The 26,121-nt window shown below is 30.3% G+C and overlaps 2 protein-coding genes across 2 annotated transcripts in view; both read right to left on the reverse strand.

Moving 5' to 3' along the window:
• The window catches only part of unc-5, a 65,427-nt gene extending 63,048 nt beyond the window's left edge, over positions 1–2,379 (reverse strand). The window contains exon 1 of the mRNA XM_065511914.1: positions 2,253–2,379. The gene's annotated coding sequence lies outside the window, so the exon portion shown is untranslated. The remainder of the gene's footprint in view (positions 1–2,252) is intronic.
• Positions 2,380–6,467: 4,088 nt separating this feature from the next.
• The window catches only part of Hr51 (Hormone receptor 51), a 31,645-nt gene continuing 11,991 nt past the window's right edge, over positions 6,468–26,121 (reverse strand). Inside the window, exons 3-11 of the mRNA XM_065513807.1 lie at positions 18,239–18,342; positions 12,096–12,210; positions 11,948–12,003; positions 11,357–11,644; positions 9,645–9,722; positions 9,369–9,577; positions 9,136–9,300; positions 6,722–6,886; positions 6,468–6,650 (exon numbers count right to left, since the gene is read on the reverse strand). Coding sequence (XP_065369879.1) covers positions 6,468–6,650; positions 6,722–6,886; positions 9,136–9,300; positions 9,369–9,577; positions 9,645–9,722; positions 11,357–11,644; positions 11,948–12,003; positions 12,096–12,210; positions 18,239–18,342 — 1,363 coding nt within the window. The remainder of the gene's footprint in view (positions 6,651–6,721; positions 6,887–9,135; positions 9,301–9,368; positions 9,578–9,644; positions 9,723–11,356; positions 11,645–11,947; positions 12,004–12,095; positions 12,211–18,238; positions 18,343–26,121) is intronic.

Here is a 26,121-nt window from a genome sequence, read left to right on the forward strand (position 1 = left end):
ATATCCATGTTTCATTTACAAGCTGCAGACCCGCTAACACCTGGAGGAAACAAATCGAGACTGAAACAAACTCAACTGGAAATTCCTGGGCCGAAGTGAAGCTGAGAGCACGGGATAGATCACAATGGAAAAACTTTGTTGTGACCCTTTGTTCCACCTTGGAACCATAGGAATCAATCTATATTTGCAAGACTGAGACCTGTGAGGCTTACTAAGCTGAACTTGAACGGCAGGATCTTCGAATGCAAATCCGCAAATTCGCTTACCAGAGAAAGCAGGCATAAATTCCATTGACTTTGGGGGCTCATACGTATAATGAAAATATTTGAGAATGACCCACCATATATCAGTGTATCAAAATATAGACAGCATCTTTGACATACTTATACCTTACACGGACTTGGCTGATCAAATATTGTTGACGGGCGGATCCAAACAGGATATGAAGAATTTTATGCGGGAATTTCTGAACCAAATATCAAAAGGACCATTACCATGGAAAAACTTCCAAAATTAGAGGAGAAGTTAATTAATGTGATGTCGGTTATTAAGGCTTCGCCCTTGTTTTCAAATAATGTAAGGTCGGGAGTTGTCATTGACTTCATGGTTAATAGTGAAGAAAGTCCTGGAAGTTGTTCAATTTGATGTACATTAGTCTTTTGGTAGTGTTTTTGGAAGGAATCTGAGCTCGTTTAACATTTCGAGATTCTTGTTCGTTTTGGTGAAATTTTCTAGATTATTCATGAGGTGTTCTTGGACAAACTCCCAGTGTCAGAAGTCGCTCATGTATCTATTCGAGATTTATATAGACATTCAAAAACAATTCGATATTTTTAAAGAACATTTTAAGGCGTAGAATAAAAACAGAACGAAAGGAGAGAGAAATGTAAATGATGAAAATACAATTGGGGTATTCACACGGTCTGCTATTAGTCATATTGTCATAATGTCCTAATATATTATAATAGTTGTTGTTGTGTTTTAAACAAAAAAAAGTATTGTTTTATGACAAAACAATAGTTCAAATAGTCTTATTAGTTTAGAATTTTTTTGATACGTTCAGTAAAGGTTCCCTGTGTTGGGCTGGTCAGATTTCAGCAGCCCGTTGTTCCCACCAAATACAGAGAATTACTTTAGCGCAATGATTATTTGGCTTTGGTGTCGATTCGGCTGGTTCGGACTTCACATACGATCTCTTACGCTTCGGGTTATCGTAATGGATCCATTTTCATAGCAAGTAATTATTCATTTCGGACATGCAAAATCGTCTTTCAAGGTCTCTCGGCTTCAATTCGTATGGTAGCCAATTCGCCTGCTTTTGGATGAATCCTGCTGCTACCAATGACTTTGCAAGCACTGTTTGAGTTTTACAACAATCTTCATCCAATCAAATTCTTGGTCTTCAAACTTTTTCTTCTGGCATGGGCGATCTTTGTCTTCCGTTTCAAAATCTCAACTTCTGAACTGCACAAACCGATAGAACACATAAGTTTTGGTGAGCAATCGGTGTGCATCAGTGACACTTTGTTTTCAAATTAAAGAAGTAAAGCAAAACTTCCCGCATATGACGTTTTGTTGGCACAAAATTCCAACAACATTTTCGAATAAAAAAATCAAATATCTATCTAGTCTAATATCTCGAGAACACCTCATAGTCCCACTCTGAACCATACAATGGCTTATAATTGAGGAAAATGTTTAGAAAATGGAAGATACCTTTTTTTAGATATCCATTATTCAAGAACAATTTTTTGGTTCGATATCCACAGTTCAAATGAAAGGATTTTTAGGAAAACACATTGAAACTAAGGTACATAAGCATTACAATATTGTAAAAATTGGATAAGCAGTTAAAAAAGTTATATACAATTGTAATTGAGCGATTTCGCATTAATATTATATAGTAATATTTGAACTTTGAGCCTTGATAGCAGACAAAACAAAACGAATTTAAAATGTTTGAACAATTTTAAATGAACCAAGATTTAATAAATTTCGAATGGGTAAGTTCGGATGACTTGCGGAAGTATTTAGTTTCCTTCCAATATACAAAAAGAAAACATAATTAAAACTATATTAGCGAACTGAATTTCCTTAAATTAAATTTAAATTCATCAAATTAAAGCTCTAAATTTTCCAACTCTGTTGCCAACTCATGATGCCAGAATATAGAAACATTTCACATCCTTTGGATTATCAATTAATAATTATTATCATTATTATAATAATAACTGTAAATATTACTCTCTCACCATATGTTACCACCTTGTTACAGTTATTTCTCCCCAACTACTGCTGCCTGCTGCTGCTGCAGCCTCTTATGATTCTTGTTCTTGATGCTGTTGTGGTTTTTGTTGTTGACTCTCTTGGTATGTGACTGACTGACTCTCTTTATCATTTTATATCTACATGTGCATGTATGTAGTATGTTTTTTTTATTATTATGATGATTCTTTATATTATTTTGTTGTTGTTTTTATATATATTTTGTTATAATTTAAATTTTACCACAGCCACTCAGATGTTTAAATATATTGAAGCGCGCCACTACAGATTATTACAGCAGATACAGATACAACAACAAAAACAATAAATACACAAACAACAACACATTCATCTGTATGACAATTGTGGAAGCAAAAATAAAAACATTCATACAGACATAAATAATAATTTTTAAATATTATTGTTGTTGTTGTTGGTGTTTTTGTTGCAGATAAACTTTTCCCGAAATGTTTTGTATATTTTTGTTTTTGTGAATTTCCCGAATATTTGTTGTTGGTTTTTTACACTTTTGTTTCGTGGTGTTGTTTTATAAATATCATTAATATTACACAATTTACACACATTTCTAGTAATATCTATTACTACATATTAAATATTTGACTACATTAAGACAGGCAGACACAGCGACAAACCGACCGACGGGACTCTTAGACCGAGAGACGGACAGACACAGTAACAACAATAAATTTAATTTATGGGAAAAGTCATAAAACAAATATTTTGAATAGATTTTGTAATAAAAAAAAATCAGTTCATATTCCAACAACAAACCAGCTAAAGAAACGGAATCAAAAGGTCGGTAGTCTTAAAAACAAACAAAAAACGCAAACATTTTTGTAGTTTTTTTTTTTTTTTTTTGTTTCATAAAAATAAAAGATGCACCAGCAGCAAATACCATTCAATCGTATTCTTCAGATTCACATTCATGCATAGATACATATCTATCTATCTATGGATGTATGATTGTATTCAAAAGGAGTTCTTTTTGATTATTATTACGGTTTTTCTTTTAATATTTGCTTAAAAGCTTTCTGCTGGCTGTGAGTGAGGCTATATCTAAGTATGTATGTATGTGTTTTTACATTTTCTACATCAGATGAAAATTTTAAGAAGAACAAGATACAAATGAAATAAGTATCTTGTGACTGACTGACTACTTTGGCCATCAATTATGTGCATTCCGGTGTATGTATTTTTAACACACTGAAACTCGATTTTTTTCTCTTTTACATTTTTCACATTTTATTTGCCGTTTTCATTTAATTAAAGTTGTATAGATTAAACTTTATCATTTCTTTTAATATTTTCCAGATTCTTAAATATGCATTTTCTCATATATTTAACATTTATTTGCGATTTTCTTTTTATGTTTAAATGATTTGATTTTTTGCACACACAATCTTTTTCCATGTAAAGTTATCCCGAGAGTATACTAAAATGATACAAAAACAAACCATTTTCGTTGACGTCTAGAGTAATACTTTTTTAAGCCTGTGGTCCCTTTTTTGCTTAGTAAAGTTGTGAAAAAGGAATACGAAAAATAAACATTAATGCAGTAAATGGAGTGGCAACGCCTAACTTATTTGTGCTGACAGAAATACAACTCTAAATTTGAAACTGTTATAAAAATAACGGAATTTATAATGTTATACAGTTAATTAATACCAAGGACATAAATGCCAATACAGATAAAAACCGTTATTATGAATACTCCGATTTACACAGCGTATAATTTGTGTGTACTGTATAAAAAGATGAGCGAATTTTTGTTTTTTATCGGATAACAGTCTTTTTGTTCAATTTGTTTTTTCTTGCTTTCATTCATGTTTGTTTTGAGTTGAAATTGTGCAAATCAACTAAAAAGACGAAAAAGTACAAAAAATAAACTATATTTTTCCCAACGGAAGAAAAGTACGTAAAATTAAAATTAAATAATTAAAACTTTTCAAAAAATCCGATATGAACTTTCCAAGAAATGGCAAAAGATCTGAAGGTTCATCGTCACACTGTTACAAAAGCCATTAAACAGTATAAGGAAGACTTTAACATTGAAATAAAATCAGGATCAGGAAGAAAAAAGGCAAAAGAAGTCGAACAACTCTTTAGAAGAGCACCGGACACTTCTATCATAAAATCAGCTCGTAAAGTTAAAGGGTCTGATTCTATTATGCGCAAAGCCAAAGCTAATGCTGGATTCAAGCCGTATAAAGTTCAGATAGTTCCTGATCGCAATGCGTTACATAACTTAGAAGTAAAAGAACGAATTTATGTCAAATTTTATAAAAAAAAATACACCTGTTGTGTGACCGATGATGAAACTTATGTACTGGCAGACTTTTCACAACTTCAGGCTCAAGATTTGTATGTGGCTGATGTAGGAGGTAATGCCCAAGAACAATACCGGACAGAAAAACAAACAAAATTCCCCAAGAAGTTTCTTTTGTGGCAAGCCATTTGCAGTTGTTGCAAAAGAAGCCATTCATTTGTGACTTCAGGCACGATAAACACAGAAATATATACTACGGATCGTCTACAAAAATGGTTTTTACCTTTCTTAAAACAACACAGAGTGCCTTAATATTTCTGGCCCGATTTGGCATCATTCCACTATGGCAAATCCACCCACTGTCCAGAACTTCGGCTGTGGAAAGGTAATAGGATCTTGTAACGAAAAGAACACAGGAAAGGTATCCCAGGACATGTCCGTATTTAAGCATAAATGAACCATCTCTTCCAAAAAGGTAACGGAAGCAACTATGAAATCTTAAATGGGAGGATTTCCGGAAAATGTCTGAATATCCAAAACCGAAAACCGGTCAACCGGTTTTTTCATCTTTGTAAACTCTACCGTTTTCGGCTTTCTTCAACTTTTCGTTTTTTTGAGAAATCGGTTTTAATGAAATATATTTTCTAAAGCTCATTTAAATAAATGTTCGAAAAACTTTGATGCCATTTTTAAAAATATTATTTTATTTTATAGAAAATTGTAGCACTTGACAATATTTCGTAAAAGATATAAAATAATTGCATACAGATATAGCCTTAAGAATCAAAAATGTTAAATTTCCGACGATTTATTACACAATTCCTAACATATTTTTTATAAGCGTCCACAAGTAAACAAATAAATATAAATCTAAATAGGCCTTTTGCATATTGAATAAAAATTTAATATAAACCGGTTAAACGGGGTTTTAAAACAAAATCAAAACCGGTTTTTTCAAAAACACACTTTTTTAAATTAGCCGGTTTTTTGCACACTCTAATACCAATATTATAATACTTAATGAATTTGTACAATAGTTGAATAAATGTACGTATTTTTTGAGAATTTTTATATTGAACGGAACAATGTATTTTTATATATTCTGAGTAGCTATCATGTGAAAATTGGACTCAAAACTGAAAATAAATTCTTTTTTCTCTGGAATATTTATTGATTAACGGTAAACTTTTTATTTGATTTTGTTCATGTTCCAATGTCGCGTTCGGGTACCTAAATCATTGCTTGTTATAAATTTCTTGACTTTCGGATAAGAACTGAATTTTCAATAATTTTTTTTTATAAATTTTGGAAAACATGGGGTCCGCCCTAGCCCTGAATATGTGAAATTTCATTAAGATATCTCCAATCGTTCATGAACTTCCAAATTATTTCCTAAATAAAAAGTTTCTAAACCGCTGTGCATCGTGAAACAGGCAGATAATGATTGAATAAATTTGTTATAACATGAAAATTTATTTAAATATATATCTATTGGTTAACAGGATTTTATTTTTTATATAATTATGAACATTTTATAACAAAATATTTCTAAAATCGTCTACATAGTTGTTTTCACAAAATACAATATTCCAGAACAGCAACCTAAAATCGTTATTTTTTCAATTAAAAAATCTTCGTGTTTTGAGTATACGTAATGTTAGCGGTAGTTCCACTTATTTGAGCTTCAATAATCAAAGGATAATCAAAAATAATAGGCGCTAAAAAAGTTTACAATTTAAAATAGCACATTTTTTATTTTAATAATAAATCTTACTAATTCTTTACATCTTTGTCTTTTTTTTTGGTTTTTGTTTTTTTGTTATAATAAATACATTAATAATTAACAGTTAAATTTAAAAACTTATCATTAGTTTACATATTAATCATCTAAAAGTATTTATTCATAAAAATTCGTCTAGTTTTTATACATGTCGCACAAGACTTTTTCCATGGGCGTATTGCCAATAGTGCGTTGAAAGTACACCAGTTCGATTTTGTGTGAATTGATCATACGCAACAGGGGCAACATTAAAAGTAAACGACCAAAGCGGGCCACCTGAGCGGTAAACTGGGCCTTAGTGTGTTGAGCTAACATGACCTACAAATTAAAAAGAAAATATTTACATTTTTATTATATTACATTAAAAAATATTGAAATGTTTCACTTACATGTGCTTGATCCTGTAAATTTTCAATTTGTGCGGGATCTTTAAGACCTCGTGTCTCGGGTCGGAATAGTACAATGGCTTTTAGACAGGCAAATTCAGCTGGATCTACCAAAACAGCCTTGTATTTGCAGAAGATTTCATATAAGGTTCGTACATCGGAGGCAATCTGAAATTAATTTGATTTATTATAACAATAATTAATATGAAATGTTTATGGCAAGACTAAATGTTTGTATAAAAGTTATAACAGTAAGAGTATAGTGGCAACATTACAACTTTTACATATGGCCTCTTTAAATTAAATGCTTTCTAACAGTTATACTAGGCTTAACAATATAACACAAAATTATTGGTAAAGAACTTCGCTAAATTTAACGAATAAATTGAACTGGGTTTTGAACAAACTAGTGTATGGCGTTGCTACACTAATATGGTTGATGTATTTACTATTATGTAGATTTGTCTTTACTAAAGCTACTTTTACACTATTAACATACATATGTATGTATATTCAGCAACAACATTTACGAACTTTTAAATTGTTGCATATTTTCAATAAAAACCCGTTTACTTAGTCCAAAAACTTAAAAAATCAGACGAAAATTATATTAAAAAAAGTTTTTAAATATTTGTTGAGGGTTTTTCATATAAAATTGTTAAAATATTATTGATTGTATCTGAATTAGGTTAATTTTTAACAATTTCTAATAATTCGTTATAGTTCTAAGTTAATGAACAGGCACCAACACTATTTAAGATTTCAGTTAAATGTAAAAAAAAATCAGTATGAAATCAGGGTAATTTAACATATTAGTTGTTTTTAGTTGAAACACAAACGATATGCTTAAGCTACCTTTGTACTAGCTTAAGCATATCGCTTAGTATGCGAATTAGCTAAATTTTGAATTAATTCTTTTCACAACAAAATAGAATTGTTTGAAATTTGAATCAATTCAAACGAATTAGGCAGAAATGAATTTCCAATTCAAATGACTTTCTAATAAACAGTTGCAATTCGTTTTCAATTGAAATGAATCTGTAAAATGAATTGAAATTTGTTTCCAATTCAAATAAATTTGTTAAAGGGATTTGCAATTCATTTCCAATTCGTTTGAATTGAATTGATTTTGAATTCATTCAAATGAATTAGTTGCAATCTATCAAATTCAAGAGCAGATCTAGGGGAATGAGAAATGGAAATTTCTTTTACCAAAATGAAAATATTCAGTACAAAATGTAAACAAATTTTTTCAATTTTAGTAAAAGTGACTCCAAAAAATGTTATGTTGAGATTCAAAGTTGCTAGAATCTTTAAAATTCGATTGACTTTACTAGGTGATATAAATAACTAGAGTAATTCTTGCTGTCTTTTACATAAAAAATTAGTTGAATAACAAAACGACAGTGAAGTTTACTCTAGATTTACTTACAAAATCAATTCAAATGAGTTGGAAATGAATTGCTAATTCTTTTTTCATTGAAGCTGATGTAGAAATACATATGTCTACAGTGCAATTTACAGAAATATGTTATTAATTGCCTGTGAATATTTGATTAACACTGGATTCGACTTTCGAATCTTATGACTTAGTTTTCGGAGACTCTGTAGCATTCAATCTCAAAACTTTAACTCAAATGTACCTTCGCTTTTTAATATTAATTCAACCTATTTTGATTTAACCAGTGCGCAGTGCGCGAACAAAAAAAATGGCGGTATTTTGGGGCGTTGTAAAAATATATGTATAATAACATTCCTGATAAACATTCGTAATATGTTTAGAAATTTATAAAATTCAAATGAAATAATTTTGTGGCAACAAGGAAAAAGTATGTAAGTTGTGTTTTATACTTTTCAAGACAGTTTTAGGGCCTCATTTTATAATATGAAACGTTTGGAAGCGTAAGCAATTTGTATGAAGATTACTGGGAAAGGGTTTAAAACTTGAATATTTTCCATAGAATTTTATTTTAACGTTTGTCGTTTCGTTTTATAAAATTAGACCCTTAAATTACAATACAAGAACACAGTAACTATATATTTTCATTATAAATGTCTTTTAGAAAACTGCTCAGATTTGTATAAAAACAAAATTGTTGAGATTACAAATTTTTAAAATCCTTCAGCCTAACCACAAAAGCCGAAAAGTCGACTTTAAATCCAAATTATTTTAAATTTCGTACCATACAGAGCGGATAGTAAAAAAAACTACTCAAAAGTTATCACATGGTTTTTTTTACTAATATATTCTCACCACTTATGTTCTTGACGAATGGTACCGATCCTATTCATATTGTGTACATCTGGTGCCGACCACTGAACTACAATATATTCGAGTTTCGTTATAACCATTTATGTTTAAGCTAAATCTTGAATATAATTCAAATCTTAATTTACTTAATGTTTAACAAACTTACCTCTTCTTTGCTCATACAATTACTGCCATTATTATTGGTGGCTTCATAATTATTACAGTGTTCGGCCACGGAAAATAATGGACAATTTGAGGGATCCAAAGGTATGCACCATTGAATGGCATTTAATAAAAACAATTCCGACCAGGACTCTTCCAAAAGAATAACCTAAATAAAACATAAGAAAATCATTAGAAATTGTAAACTCACTACAAACTAAACATTTTGATGTTTACCTGATCTCTAAATGAGAGACTGGCAAAACTGGGTAGATTTTTAGCCCATTTCACGGCCATAAATAAAAGTCGGGCGCTGGTCTCATACACGGTCTCATGTTGATGGACATACAAATTGGGTGACATTATTTGGGCAATATCAAATTGCATTAGCGATTTTTCACCATTTAAGGGTTCTTCGTCTTCATTGGTGACATCAATGGAGTCATCTAAATGGAAAATTCAAAAGAAATTAATAAGAAATTATCAAATTATGTTTAATATATAAATACTAACCATCATTATCATTGTCGGGTATGGGACTTGCAGAACTAATTGACGAGACACTGCCACTAACAGGATTTTTGGGAGCAGCTGTAAGAAAAAAAGTCAATAAATTTGTTTTCTTATTATTTAGTACCAAACCATGACACAACAATATAAGGTACACTCAGTAGAAAATAAATTCTCAATTATACAATTCTTGTAACGTCAAACAAAAGAAAATATGAACAAATATGAAAAAAATCAAAATCAAAGTTTGACGTTATAGGGCTAAATATTGAAAACTCTCCCTAGTGATTCTACCTTCTACAATTATTGTATCATGGTACCAAACAACATAAATGAAAATTTTCTATATTTTACGAAATTCAATAAAAAAAGTACTTTTTATACTAATTGCACAACATGACCCAACATTATTGCGTTCTAAATTTGTCTCTTTTTTGATTTTGTTAAAATTCAAATCATGTATTCTATTCTTAAATGCGCTTTATAACATATAAATCATATTTGATTTGTAAAAAATCATCAATGTTTAGGATAGAATAACTTTGGAAATCGTTATTCGATTTTATCGAACGAAGTGTCTTTTGAAAGATTTCAGTTTTATCTATAATACATATCTTCTTAGCAAAAGGACCTCGAAAATCGAAAAATGTCCTTTATCCTTGGGTATCTCAAAAACTTGATATCTTGATATTTTCTTAAATTGTTTACACAAAATAGACAGCTGAATTATAATTACTGAGTGAATAATAAAAATTGGGATTCCAATGGGTTTAAAAGTTATGGTAATTCTTCTATAGATAATATATTACTTTTAAATCCATCCGTCATTGTCCTTAATCGCTTATTAGAGTACTTTTGAAGTAAGAATTTTACTCAATAAAGTACAATTGTATTGAACGCATCATCTCTGCTAAACCACATATCGTTGCTGCGCATACAATTCACAATCAAAATATTCAAACAAGTAAGAAAGTATGGTCAGTCAAGCTCGACCATATAATACCCTACACTAAGTAAAAGAGCAAAAATATTTTTCTTTCAAAATTTCAATAATTTATATTTTTGAGTGATTTTCGGAAGTGGGCCTTATATGGATGTTATGACCAATTATGGACCGATCGCTATGAAATTGGGTCGTGTGATTTATGTCTATATGAAAGTTAACTATGTTGAATTTTGTGTGTATACCAATATTTCTAAGCGATTTATGCTCGTTAAAGTGATTTTCGGAAGCGGGTCTATATGGGAGCTATGACTAATTATGAACCGATCGTAGCAAAATTTGGTGACATGAATTTTGTATATATAAAACTGATTTGGTGCGGAGTTCGTGGAGATACATATATAAATTAAACATTTATGACCGATAAAGTCTAATTTCGGAAGTACATTTGTATGGGGGCTAGGTGAAATAATGGACCGATTTCAGCCAGTTTCAATAAGATTGGTCCTTTGGCAGAAAAAATAATATGTACCAAAATTAATTGAAATATCTTCAAAATTGCGACCTGTACTCTGCGCACAAGGTTTACGTGGACAACCAGACGGACGGATATCGGACGGACGGTGTAGGGTATAAAAACTCGCAATTTAAATCAGATATCCCTATGATTTACGATATACATAGATGATCTGGCCATTATTTTGTTTTAATAGAGAAAGTATAAAAGTGATTTTAAGTTACTATTTATTTATAAATTTTTGGAAATATTTACCATTTTCTGGAGGTGGCGAACATGGATCTATTGAATTGCTACTGGAGGAATTTGATGATGATGAAATGGTGCCGCCACTCGATAAGTCAGCGTATCGTTTATCTTTTGCGGTTGTGTTGTTGTTGTTGTGGTTGTTGTTGTTGGTAGTGGTGTAGATGTGATTGTTATTGAATATGGGAAATGTAGCACTATTGTTGTTATTGTTGTTCATATTCGCCGATAATTGCATTGAAGTGGCGGCCAAGTGATTATGATGTAATAGACGCCCCGTCGGCAAACCAGAAAGTGCTAAAACCAACAAAATGAAATCATCATAATAATAAAAATGGGTGGTAATTAGATTGTCCTCAAGGCATAGCCACATCCATCCTAACAGTCTTTCGCATAAACTATTTAATACATGTGTGGGAATAACTTACAAACTCTGTGTCTCTTTGACAAAAAGGAAATAAAACAACCAAAAAAAGCACATGACAAAATTGATTTAAACATGACAGACGAAGAATAGAACAATAGTGCGAAAAAGCTGTAGATGAAAGAGGAGGAGGAGGGAAGGCATAAGAAACACTAAAACAAAATACAATTACTTACATGGCGGCGGTAGTAAAGCAGGTCCATAGCATGGCGGTGACAATAAAACGGGTGGTCTGTGTGAATAAAAATGCGAAGTTCTAAACGTTATTTGTTTTGTGAGAATATGCAGATGAGTTGACGAAAGGTTGTACAGAGTTGAACTTACCCAAAAACCCCCACAGCTACAGCAGCTTCACGTAAAGCTCGCCCATGCTCCATCTCCCGCAGTGTCTCCGGTCTAATAGTGGCCGTGTTACGTGGCTGACGTTCATTTTGCACGGCTGTAATTGGAAACAGAAATAACTGTTACTAAATGTTGCTGAATGAGTATGAGTGTGTCTAGATACATACATACTGACTGACTGTATGTATATTAGTTAACACCCTATTTACATGTATTTCTCTAGGTACATACATAAGGAATATGTTGTTTGGATAATGATGTCGATGCCCATGATGATGCTGATGATGATGTGATGTCTGTATTTGTAGTTTGATGGCATTTCGTACATGTCACGTAATCAATCTCAAACAGTGAAGTAATCAACGCTAAAGATCTGAGCAAACTAACAAACAACCACACAACACCCACTGAGGCATTGAGAGGAGGTGAGTGAACGAGAGTGTGCAATGCAAATTGAAGTGGTTTGTGGCCTGTTAGGAAATTGAAAATGCATAACACATTTTTGGTCAAATATTAATACCTGGAAATCTTAATTAGATGATTTTTCAAACCTCAAAAGCTTTCCCTTTCTGTCCTTTTTTTCCTATTCTGTAAACCTAAATCGAATTCACTTAATTTGGTGAGGAAAATGGGGAAAGTTCAATCGAGATTCATTCTATTATATTTGGATCACACATATGGGCATTTCCACTGTCGCGAATGCGACATTCGTTCTCATTTGAAAAGCAAATGATAAAGATATCTGAACAATGTATAAAATATGAGTGATCACAGATTTCGCTTATTTTCTTTGAAATCGCTGTATTTACAAAGTTATTAACGATTAAATATATTTGAGTTTTTCACAATAAAAATTGATTTTTGGTATGAAAAATGAGTGATCACAGATTTCGCTTATTTTCCTTAAAATCGCTGTATTTACAAAGTTATTAACGATTTAAGATATTTGAGTCTTTTGTATTAAAAGTCAATTTTTGGTATTAAATATGAGTGATCACAGATTTCGCTTATTTTCTTTGAAATCGCTGTATTTACAAAGTTATTAACGATTAAAGATATTTGAGTTTTTCACAATAAAAATTGATTTTTGGTATTAAATATGAGTGTTCACAGATTTCGCTTATTTTCCTTAAAATCGCTGTATTTACAAAGTTATTAACGATTTAAGATATTTGAGTCTTTTGTATTAAAAGTCAATTTTTGGTATTAAATATGAGTGATCACAGATTTCGCTTATTTTCCTTAAAATCGCTGTATTTACAAAGTTATTAACGATTAAAGATATTTGAGTCTTTTGTATTAAAATTCTATTTTTAGTCTGAAATATGAGTGATCACAGATTACGCTTATTTTCCTTAAAATCGCTGTATTTACAAAGTTATTAACGATTTAAGATATTTGAGTATTTTGTATTAAAAATCCCGATTTTTGGTATCAAATATGAGTGATCACAGATTACGCTTATTTTCCTTAAAATCGATGTATTTACAAAGTTATTAACGATTAAAGATATTTAAGTCTTTTGTATTAAAATTCCATTTTTGGTATCAAATATGAGTGATCACAGATTTCGCTTATTTTCCTTAAAATCGCTGTATTTACAAAGTTATTAACGATTTAAGATATTTGAGTTTTTCACAATAAAAATCGTTTTTAGGTATGAAAAATGAGTGATCACAGATTTCGCTTATTTTCCTTAAAATCGCTGTATTTACAAAGTTATTAACGATTAAAGATATTTGAGTCTTTTGTATTAAAATTCTATTTTTGGTATCAAATATGTGTGATCACAGATTTCGCTTATTTTCCTTAAAATCGCTGTATTTACAAAGTTATTAACGATTTAAGATATTTGAGTATTTTGTATTAAAAATCCCGATTTTTGGTATCAAATATGAGTGATCACAGATTACGCTTATTTTCCTTAAAATCGATGTATTTACAAAGTTATTAACGATTAAAGATATTTAAGTCTTTTGTATTAAAATTCCATTTTTGGTATCAAATATGAGTGATCACAGATTTCGCTTATTTTCCTTAAAATCGCTGTATTTACAAAGTTATTAACGATTTAAGATATTTGAGTTTTTCACAATAAAAATCGTTTTTAGGTATGAAAAATGAGTGATCACATATTTCGCTTATTTTCCTTAAAATCGCTGTATTTACAAAGTTTTTAACGATTTAAGATATTTGAGTTTTTCACAATAAAAATTGATTTTTGGTATTAAATAGAGTGATCACAGATTACGCTTATTTTCCTTAAAATCGCTGTATTTACAAAGTTATTAACGATTAAAGATATTTGAGTCTTTTGTATTAAAATTCTATTTTTGCTATCAAATATGAGTGATCACAGATTTCGCTTATTTTCCTTAAAATCGCTGTATTTAAAAAGTTATTAACGATTTAAGATATTTGAGTTTTTCACAATAAAAATCGTTTTTAGGTATGAAAAATGAGTGATCACAGATTTCGCTTATTTTCCTTAAAATCGCTGTATTTACAAAGTTATTAACGATTTAAGATATTTGAGTCTTTTTTATTAAAAATCGATTTTCGGTATCAAATATGAGTGATCACAGATTTTGCTTATTTTCCTTAAAATCGCTGTATTTACAAAGTTATTAACGATTTAAGATATTTGAGTTTTTCACACTAAAAATCGATTTTGTGTATGAAAAATGAGTGATCACAGATTTCGCTTATTTTCCTTAAAATCTCGGTATTTATAAAGTTATTAACGATTAAAGATATTTGAGTCTTTGATGAGGCAAAATATGAATTATTCGCTTAATCAAGATCTTGTGACAATCTCTGAAGGTTGTATGCTAACACACATTTAATTATTTTATTATGAATATTTCTTGGTTGCTAAATTAGTGGTTCATTATTGTCCCATACTGTAATATTTTACACTGTTCAGTGAGTGACCACTCCAATAACCCCTTCAAATATTTCATGTTGTTTTAGAAGTTGTTGTTGTATGACTTATTTTATATATTTTTTTCCTATTCATAGTGAAGCTCCTGTTGGCTCTTTGACTGCAATACCGGAAAAACCACAATATAGTGAACGGAAAATTATCTAACAGGAAATTTGGCTTTTGTCCAATCGATTCAAAAGCAGCAGAGAAAAAAAGCTAATTTCAAAACAGCTACAAGAACAATAAAACCAAGTTAAAAGTTTTATTACAAAAACAATATTTTTATGCCAACAACAACATTGAGCGTTGCCATGAAAAAATATGAAATATTTGTTACTTTATAAGAGACGACATTAAAAAGATGAAAAGAATCTAGAATTTTTGGTATCAAATATGAGTGATCACAGATTTCGCTTATTTTCTTTAAAATCGCTGTATTTACAAAGTTATTAACAATTTAAGATATTTGAGTCTTTTGTATTAAAAATCAATTTTTGGTATGAAAAATGAGTGTTCACAGATTTCGCTTATTTTCCTTAAAATCGCTGTATTTACAAAATTATTAACGATTAACGATATTTGAGTCTTTTGTATTAAAATTAAATTTTTGGTCTGAAATATGAGTGATCACAGATTTCGCTTATTTTACTTAAAATCGCGGTATTTACAAAGTTATTAACGATTTAAGATATTTGAGTTTTTCACAATAAAAATTGATTTTTGGTCTTAAATATGAGTGATCACAGATTTCGCTTATTTTCCTTAAAATTGCTGTATTTACAAAGTTATTAACGATTAAAGATATTTGAGTCTTTTGTATTAAAAATCGATTTTTGGTATCAAATATGAGTGATCACAGATTTCGCTTATTTTCCTTAAAATCGCTGTATTTACAAAGTTATTAACGATTTGAGTTTTTCACAATAAAAATCGATTTTGGGTATGAAAAATGAGTGATCACAGATTTCGCTTATTTTCCTTAAAATCGCTGTATTTACAAAGTTATTAACGATTAGAGATATTTGAGTTTTTTGTATTAAAAATCGATTTTTGGTATCAAATATGAGTGATCACAGATTTCGCTTATTTTCCTTAAAATCGCTGTATTTACAAAGTTATTAACGATTAGAGATATTTGAGTCTTTTGTATTAAAAATCGATTTTTGGTATCAAATATGAGTATTTACAAAGTTATTAACGAATCGCGGTATTTACAAAGTTATTAACGATTAAAGATATTTGAGTCTTTTGTATTAAAAATCGATTTTTGGTATCAAATATGAGTGATCACAGATTTCGCTTATTTTCCTTAAAATCGCTGTATTTACAAAGTTATTAACGATTTAAGATATTTGAGTTTTTCACAATAAAAATCGATTTTGGGTATGAAAAATGAGTGATCACAGATTTCGCTTATTTTCCTTAAAATCGCGGTATTTACAAAGTTATTAACGATTTAAGATATTTGAGTTTTTCACAATAAAAATTGATTTTTGGTATTAAATATGAGTGATCACAGATTTTGCTTATTTTCCTTAAAATCGCTGTATTTACAAAGTTATTAACGATTTGAGTTTTTCACAATAAAAATCGATTTTTGGTATCAAATATGAGTATTTACAAAGTTATTAACGAATCGCGGTATTTAGAAAGTTATTAACGATTTAATATATTTGAGTTTTTCATATTAAAAATCGATTTTTGGTATAAAATATGTGTGATCACAGATTTCGCTTATTTTCCTTAAAATCGCTGTATTTACAAAGTTATTAACGATTTAAGATATTTGAGTCTTTTGTATTAAAAGTCAATTTTCGGTATGAAAAATGAGTGATCACAGATTTCGCTTATTTTCCTTAAATTCACAGTATTTACAAAGTTATTAACGATTTAAGATATTTGAGTTTTTCATATTGAAAATTGGTTTTTAGTATAAAATATGAGTGATCACAGATTGAGCTTAATTTCCTTAAAATCGCAGTATTTACAAAGTTATTAACGATTTAAGAAATTTCAGTTTTTCATACCAATTTATATCAATAACTATATTTGTTATTGATCGAATATTTTTTTATTATAAATTGAACAATGTTTGAATGAATTATGAACAAATTATTCGAATAAAAATATAAAAAGTTATATAAGTTTAACTTAAATTTATTTCTGTTTATTATTGTGGAAATTAAATAAATATTTTTTATTATTATCATCTAGCAGGGGTTGATGGGAAAGTTTCAAGTGATTTAGTTTCTAAAACAACCATCAAATACATTTCAAACGTTCTCCTCTCTTGTCATATTTGCTGGTTGATTGAACATAAATGTCTCAACCAAAAGGGATCCATCAAAAATAGACAAGGATATTATCCTTTAGTTAAATAATTTGCATGCTGTGCTAACTTATGCAACTTCAAAAAAAATAAATAATACTTCTCACTCTCTCCCTCTCCCTCTCCCTCTCTCATTCAAAGAGAGCAAACGTGTGTGTGTCTGTGTTTGTAAGGTAAGTACACATTTATAACAAAAAAAGTTTACAAATGAATAAACAATATGCTTAAAAATAAACACAGTAAATAAACCAAAAAGGATAACAAGTCCTCCTTACAAACAAAAAAAAAACAACCAAATACATAAAACACATAGAAAAACCTAAATAAAAAAAGAAAGGTAAACTGGTACAAAGAAGCATAAAGCGTATGAATATTTAAATAAAAAAAACAGATAGAAGAACAAAAGAGTAAAGGGGTGAGCGAATGCTCTTTCAGTCTTTTAAGGTCGCTGCTGCCACCGCCATGCCATCACTGTGGTTTATGCCACAAATATTACACGCAATAATGAATAATTATAAACACCAAACAAAAGGAAACAATTTAGAAATTTGTTTTTCCGTTCAAATGATGCCCATACAAGGCACGTGTCCTTGTTGTCTTTAACCTGGTAATAAGTGAATGAGTGAGTAACAACAAAAACAATTAAAAACAACAACAACATGTACGGTAGCATCCTCAACTTCCTACACATTCCCAACAGCATTATTTCCATAAACGCTTTCCACTTATATTTATTTACATTGAAATCATCAACAGCTTTTCATCATCATCATCATAATTGTTAACACTTCATTAACTCTCCTTAAAGAATTGTGGGTGTCTTTTGATGAATATTGAAAATAAAAAAATGTAAACATCAATTCTACTCACCATCTTTGTTCATTCCCATCTGAAGGCACTTTTTTAGACGACACGCCTGACACTGATTACGATGGGCCTTGTCAACAATACAACGTCCAGTACCAGCCTGACATCTGTAATCAAAATTGAAACAAAATAAATATAAAATATTCAACGTAAATACAAAGAACAAAACATCAAAATCAATTACATATTTTGTTTTATATTAAACAAGTACAATGAATGATGTACTTAAAATACAATTTACATACAAACGCATTCGCTCATTCATTCATTCATTCACTCATTCATTCATCTGTTGGAACACGTACCAAACTAACTTTTGTATTCATTCGAAATTAAATTATATCTTTCGAACAACAAAAATTGCAACATTTGTGTTTTCTATAGATTCGCTAAAGCAGAACGATTGATGAGTTGAATTCCTTGCAACAACAACAAAATAATATAATGGACATGGCTGTGCAAATTTTATTTTCCTTGTTTTTTTTTGTTTTTTGTATTTGCCACTTCCCAATTATCGCCTAACAAAAGAAACAAAATTCCACTTGAACAAAAATTAAAACTCATCACTTCATTCATTCACTTTCCGACTGGTTTTTGGTTCAGTGTATGTGAAGCATAAAATTTACTAAAGTCCCTTTTAATTCGTTCTCTACTTGTTAGATATTCCTCGAAAAGGGGGAGAAGAAAAAACATGTTGCAAATTGTTTGTTCGTAATTGTAGTTTCTAACAACTACGAGTATGTAGATGGATGATAATAATGATGGGTGATGGAAATTTGTTAAGCTGGCCACAACACTTAACAATTCAGGTCATGATAATGAAATTATTTCAAGTAGAGATTATTTCATTAAGACCAGTTAAGCTTTTATTGATTAATTTCCGATATGTTCAAATTTTTCTAGGAAACCACTTGAATACGAGTAATTATAATGATCAAACGCTATATTAAAATCTTTCGAACTCCAAGTGATTTTGGAATGTTTAAATAATATCATAACTCTATAATTTGAAAATTCCCAAAAAATTATTTGATAAATTGATAATTTTTTTTACAAAAAAATTTCAAGTTTGGCTATCGATTCGAAACGTTTAATATATAACGGTAACGCTAATTTGGATTCTTTCTGTAACGGTATTTTAGCTGTTATTTCGGTAAAGGTATTTTAATGAATTAAATTTTCAGAAATTAACTGCCTGTTGACGAATGTCTAGACTCTAAACTAACGATTCGTAAACATACGAATTTATTACAAATTTATTTGTTTGTTTAGTTTAGGTTTTAAAGTTACATAACGCCAGCTCCAATTACGGCACACGCCTAAGAAGAGCCTCGTCCAAGGACAGTCAATCGTCCTATACTTTCGTATAGGAAGCCGGAATTCTCGAACTCAGCTCCTAAGTTTAATGGTCTCCACTAAAATCCAAAATGAGTTTTGTATGATACTCCACCATTTATGAAATATAATTTATAGGTTATGAAACCAAAATCGATTGCATGTGGCAATCGAGACGACGCCAACATTATTCAATGCGAGAGTGAATCGCAAAACTCTCGAAGCCAGCGAAAAAAGGACGGCCTGATTGCCCTTAGGCGATAATGGAAATGGCACGCGAGTTCTTTCTCATATGTATAGTTTTCATATGTTTTCATGTCAAAATTTCAAATGTTCAAGAAAATTCGTATGAAAATTATAAAATTCTTTCAATAGTTACTGCTGCTTATGCCAAAAACATCACTTATCGATTTTCCTTATTTCCCCTGCAAATTCCAATTTTCCACAATATATATTAATGCAGAATACTATGTATGTGTTGCATTAAGTTAATTAAAAATCAAACGTAAAGAGTCGTAAATACTTATTTTCGGCGGCATACAAATCTAACTTACAACTGTGTACTACGCTTCCTACTTCTTTCGACTTGATAAGAATCCATCGTTCAAACAATTGAATAAATAATTAGAACATATTCTAATTACTTTGTTTTACTTCTTTCCTTTTTTCATGTTCATTTGTCCAATTTTTTTTTTATTAACAAAATTTTAACGATTTTGTTTCGGCTCAGAAAGTTTGCACATATCTTCCAATTTATCTATCCTTTTCCCTCTTCACCCGGCTTTCAACTAAACAATTTCTTTAATTTGAAAAAAAGTGCTGCTGATGTTTGTGAGGTTCAGAAGTGTTAATTTTGTCACGAAAGACAAAGATCGCCCAGGGGATAACCAAAAAAGTTTGAAGATTAAGAATTGGACGCACTACTCCATGAAGATTGTTGTAGAACTCTATAAGAGCTTGCAAAATTATTGCGAACTAGGATTCATCCAAAAGCAGGGAAATTGAATACCATACGAATTAAGGCCTTGAACAACGATTTTGCATGTCCGAAATGATGCGAAAGAGATTTTAACCCCAAGTGTCATTTAAGGGTTAATTTCCATTTATGTTCTATTTTTATAAATACTAGACTTCATGTTATACTTTTCTTATGTTTCATCAAAATCGGCCCAAAAATATACCATATTTCGCTATCTTTCCATTAGAAATTCCAAATATTGAAAAATTTTACCTTTGACCTTCACGATTTAAGGGAACGTTCTCCGATTTTAGGAAAACTTTCAGACTGTATTTAAAATTGCCTGGACTATAATATTCTGAATAAATTTTGCTTAAAATTCATAAGAGTAAGGAAATAGAGCCTAAAAATTGCCAAATAATTGGTTTTTCTCGAAAATTTCAAAATTTAAATCGCAGGTACGGAAATACTATAAGAGATATTTTCACATTTTTATTCGCTATTTTATTCTTAATAAATCCCAATGAGATGATCAAAAAAGTCTGAACATTTTTTAACAAAATTTTTAAAAATTTGAAAATGGAGTTTTGAAACTGCCGTTAAAAAAATTTTATTTTTTTGTTACGAATCCTACGAAGACAAAAACTCATATACAAGTAAATATGGACATATTTTAAGTTAAAATGAGCTTTTATTTTAATATTTATCAAAATATGTTAATTTTGTTCCTACCTTTCTTGTTCTAGTTGCCTGAGACACGTTAATGGCCTGGCGAATTTTTAATAACTTTAAAATTTTTTGACCAATTTCTGTTTTTTATGTCTCATTAGAACGACAATTGCGTACACATTTCTATTCTTTTAAATTAAATTGGAAAAGTAACTTTTTAATGGCAAAATTTTTACAAAAACTGAAAAAAAAGCATTTTTTCCCCTTGTAAATGCATCTCAAAACTTCAGAGGGATTGCGGCACGTCTTAACCCCAACCGATTTACCTAAAATTTTTTCAGGATAATTTTTTTACTAATGTTCACCAAACTGGGGGGTGAGAATGGCCAAAATCCATCTTTCGTTTATTAAGGGCCACCCTAATCTATTTCACTTCTCATTTTTATTAATAAGAGAATTTTTTTTGGGGAAACTAACATTAGCAAATATCATGGCGTAATGATTATAAGGTGTATGCGTTACGGCAACAAATACAACAATACAAAAACAAATAACTTTTATAGTGTCAAAAACAACTGACATAATGTATACAAACTACAGCAAAAAAAAATTTTGACAAGATTGAAGTTGTAAACAAACTCGAGCAAAAAAATAATCAGCTGTTTGATTAATGTCACCTTGTATATCATTACACCATGGCAAATATCTTCCGGGCGAAGCCGGGGCGTTCAGCTAGTATATATATAAAAATTAAATGGTCCATGTATGTAATGTCATCACATCAGAACGACTGAAGTGATTTGGCTGATTTGTTTTTATTCGATTCGAAATTTTCAGGAGACGGTTTGTAAAGAAAAAAAATTCCGGGTAAAACTCGGAATTTTTTTTTTTTTTGAGTCCAGTCAACTGTAATAAAAAAGCTAAATAAGAACAGTGGGTTGCAGAAACTAGAAGAACTAACATTAGTAAATGCTACCGGGCGGGTCAACTAGTTATGAATAAAAAATTCTGCGGGAGTTTGTTTCCAGGGAATTTTTTCCCATTGAATTTGAATAGGAAAAATGAGAAAATGGAGAAAACTCCCGGGGAATTTTTATTTATAATTGGGCTGTATATCAATGGCTTAGTAATCCAGATATATGTAGATATATATAACGGATATATTGATGTATGAATCATCTGCATTTAGGGGCTACGGAAAGTTGATTTCAACATATAGATGGTCAGACGGACATGGCTATATCGACTTCGCTATCTATAACGATCCATAATATATGTACTTTATGGGTTTATGAAAATGTAAAAACTTCAAAAGGATTGACAAACTTATATATATGTGTGTACCTTGCCACTCATGTACATAGCCAGTCAGTTTTTCCACAAATTTTGTAAGAGCAAACACTATCAAATAAAATAAAACTCTACTTTAATTTATACAATGTAAAAATAATTTTAAATTAAATAAAATAAAATAATTAAAAACATTTTATTAAGAATACACATTTTTTATATTCAATTTAGAAAATTCAAAATTAATTCGTGAGTCCATTATTATAATATGGACAATAAAACTTCAAGTACGAGTATAATTTTCTATTATTAAATTAATTCATATTTAACTCTTTTAATAGCAAATTAGACATCGGAGTCACATACGACGTTTATAAGCCCCAACTTAATCGTGCAGTTTATTATAATTTGTGTCCTTTTTTTTAAGAAAAAAAAACTGTTTACAAATTTGGGAAAACTGAAAAAAGTGAGCTTTTTTTTGTAACATGAGTGAGTGTATAAAGTAAAGTATTGACATAAATATATGATTTTGTAATATGCTATTTTTAGCAAGGAATGAATGAATGAATGTGTGTTTTGTATGTTGCATGTACTTTATTATATTTAACTTTTTTTTCACTTTTGCAAATCACAAATGTCAAAATGTTTTTATCATTATCCCTTCCCCAGGGACTGACATTAAACTTAAGTGGAATACACTTGGCCAAATGTGACCGCATTAAATTTCGTAAATCACGTTACTGCTGCAATCAGAAGCAGAACAAGGGAAACAAAAAAATAAAACGCAAACACACGCTTAGTTATAATCGTCAGTAGACTGACTGACTGGGTGCGTGTGGTATATGAAAATATCCATGAGCATGAACATGAACAGGGTGTAAAATACCCAAATACCCGTAATCCCATCAAAAACCCACAACGACAACAACAAAAAACAACTTGAATATACTACATGTTAGGATGTGCACATACACCAGCAGGGTTTATCTATTTTGGTATTTTGCTCATACCGACTCTACATATAAACTTCCTTGAAAGATTTATTCATGGATACATCAATACACCAACCAACATGACAACCAACCAGTCAAACACTCCTCATACATTTTACGAGCAGCACTAGAATGAATCCCTATAAGTTTTTTGCAGCTTATTTCATATCCTTGCTTGATAGTATAAAGGAATTTTCTTTGAAAAGTAGTGGGAGATGAGAAACCATCATCCCTGTAAAGTACAACCTGATAAAGGAAACAAAAATTTATATTCTTTTTTTTGGTTTCAAAAATATTCCATATTTTGCGAATGATTGTGTGTGTTTCTTGTTATAGCCAGATCTGAAGCTTAAGCAGATTTACAATATCAATTTGTTGTCTTTTATTATTTTTTTTTTCGAATTGATTTGAAAACAAAATGTTAGCTAGAAGAGGAATTGTTTTACTTTTTGGCGACAGAAGTTTGAAATCGATTTATTTTGGCTTATAAGTTTTAAGTACTGCCTGCCTTCATTCTTTTTGATTTAATGATTTTTATTAATACAAATACAATTCATTCAATTATAACAAAAAGATTTCATCGATACACAAATATTATTTATGGTTAGAAGCAAACTTTTCTTTGAAGAACAATCATTATAGAAGAAGAAAGAAATGGGAGGGGAAAAAGTTTTTTGTTTGTTTTATATTCAATTATAAATGATAAAATAGAAATTTCATATTAATTTTATTGAATGTGTTATTAATATTTAATGGGATAGAGACCTTAAACTGATGATATTTTGGAAATTGTTTGGTGAAACATTATTTTAATGTATTATAAACATAAATAACAGGTTTGTTTGATACAAATGATAGGGAACTCCTTAAATTATACAGTCACAGGCTCTAAGCCGCTTTGAAACACTCTAAATTTACGCAAATTACCGGAAGTGGAAATCCCGGAAATTCCGCTAAATTTTCAATCCCGAATTCCCGGGAAATTGTTCAAAATTTTCTTTAAAATAAGCTTAAAGCTCGAAAACAAATACAGAAAATTCATACCACAAAAACGATTTACTCCAAACAGACCAATAACAAGTTCAATATTTAAATTGATGACATTCCAATACAAATGAGTTACAGGCCTGTATATAACCAAAATTAGAAATCGAGTCAGTTTATCTCTTTATATTAAATTGTTAATGGATTTTTTTATTCTTAAAATTTGATAATTTTTTTTAGGTGGGAATTCCCGGAATCCCGGGAAATTTTAAAACTAATCCCGATTTCCCGAGAAATGAAAAAGTGCGGGAAAAGAAAAACACTACTTCCGATTCAAAGCGATTAAAATGCGGGATTTACAATAGATAACGTACAGTGGTGGCCAGGAATTTAAGACAAATATTGTTTGCTAAATTCCACGTGATTTTATGCTTTGAAAATTTAGAATTTTGTATCAACAACTCGCCAAATGCGGGCAGTTTTGGTCATGTCTTTCATCGGTTTCAACGTCCGAGAGATGGTTTGTGAAGTTCAGAAGGTGATTTTGTTATGGAAGACAAAGATCGCCCAGGCAGCAAAAAAAAGTTTGAAGACCAAGAATTGGAGGCATTACTCCAAGATCATTTTTGTCAAACTCAACAAAAGCTTGCAAAATCTTTTGGGAGCTACTCAATCGGCAATTTCAAAACGTTTGCAAGCGGCAGGATTCATCCAAAAGCAGGGAAATTGGGTACCATACGAATTGAAAGCGAGAGACCTTGAAAAATGATTTTGCATGCCCAAAATGATGCTTGAACGCTAAAAAAGAAATCATTTTTGAACCGAATCATTGCATGCGAAGAAAAATGGATACATTACGATATCATCGTACGTGAAGCCTGGCCAATCAGCCGAATCACACCAAAGTTAAATATCCATGGAGCTAAGGTAATTCTCTGTATTTGGTGGGAGCAAAATGGTTCTATCTATGTATTATGAGCTGCTAAAATCGGACCAGACCAGACCATCACAGGGAACCTGTACTGAATGCAACTTATTCGTTTGAAGTGAGCATTGGCCGAAAAATACCCAGAATATGTGGTCAAACATGAAATCGTAATATTCCATCATGACAAAGCTCGGTCAAATTAAATGTTAAAAACTATTTAGAAAGAAGTAATTGGGATGTTTCGCCTCCCTCGCTTTATAGTATAGACTACTATTTGTTTCGATCGATTCAGAACGCTCCCTCTGGAATACGCTTCACTTTGGAACAGAGCACCCGATATTGGCTTGTTTCGTACTTGGCCTCAAAAGATGAGCAGTTCTTTTGGCTTGGAATCCATATGTTTTACCAGAAAGATGTGAAAAGGTGTAGCTAACAATGGCCAATACTTTGAATAAATTTATATTGTACAAATGTTTAAAAATAAAAGCTAAACCTTTGAAAAAATGCGGCATTTTTAAATCACCTACTCAATATGTTTTAGTCGTTATTCGTTCGAATAATCGAGTAAATTACCAAAATTAATAGATCACTCGAATAATAAAAAAAAATTTGAACTTTTATTCGATTAAAAAAACTCGAATAATTGACAACCCTAGTTCTTACCGATAGAATATTAACATCATAAAAGCAGATCAGTCATATTTTCCGATTTATGGGAGTATTACCGATT

This window comes from Calliphora vicina, chromosome 5 (genome assembly GCF_958450345.1).
Source record: "Calliphora vicina chromosome 5, idCalVici1.1, whole genome shotgun sequence".
NCBI lineage: Eukaryota > Metazoa > Arthropoda > Insecta > Diptera > Calliphoridae > Calliphora > Calliphora vicina.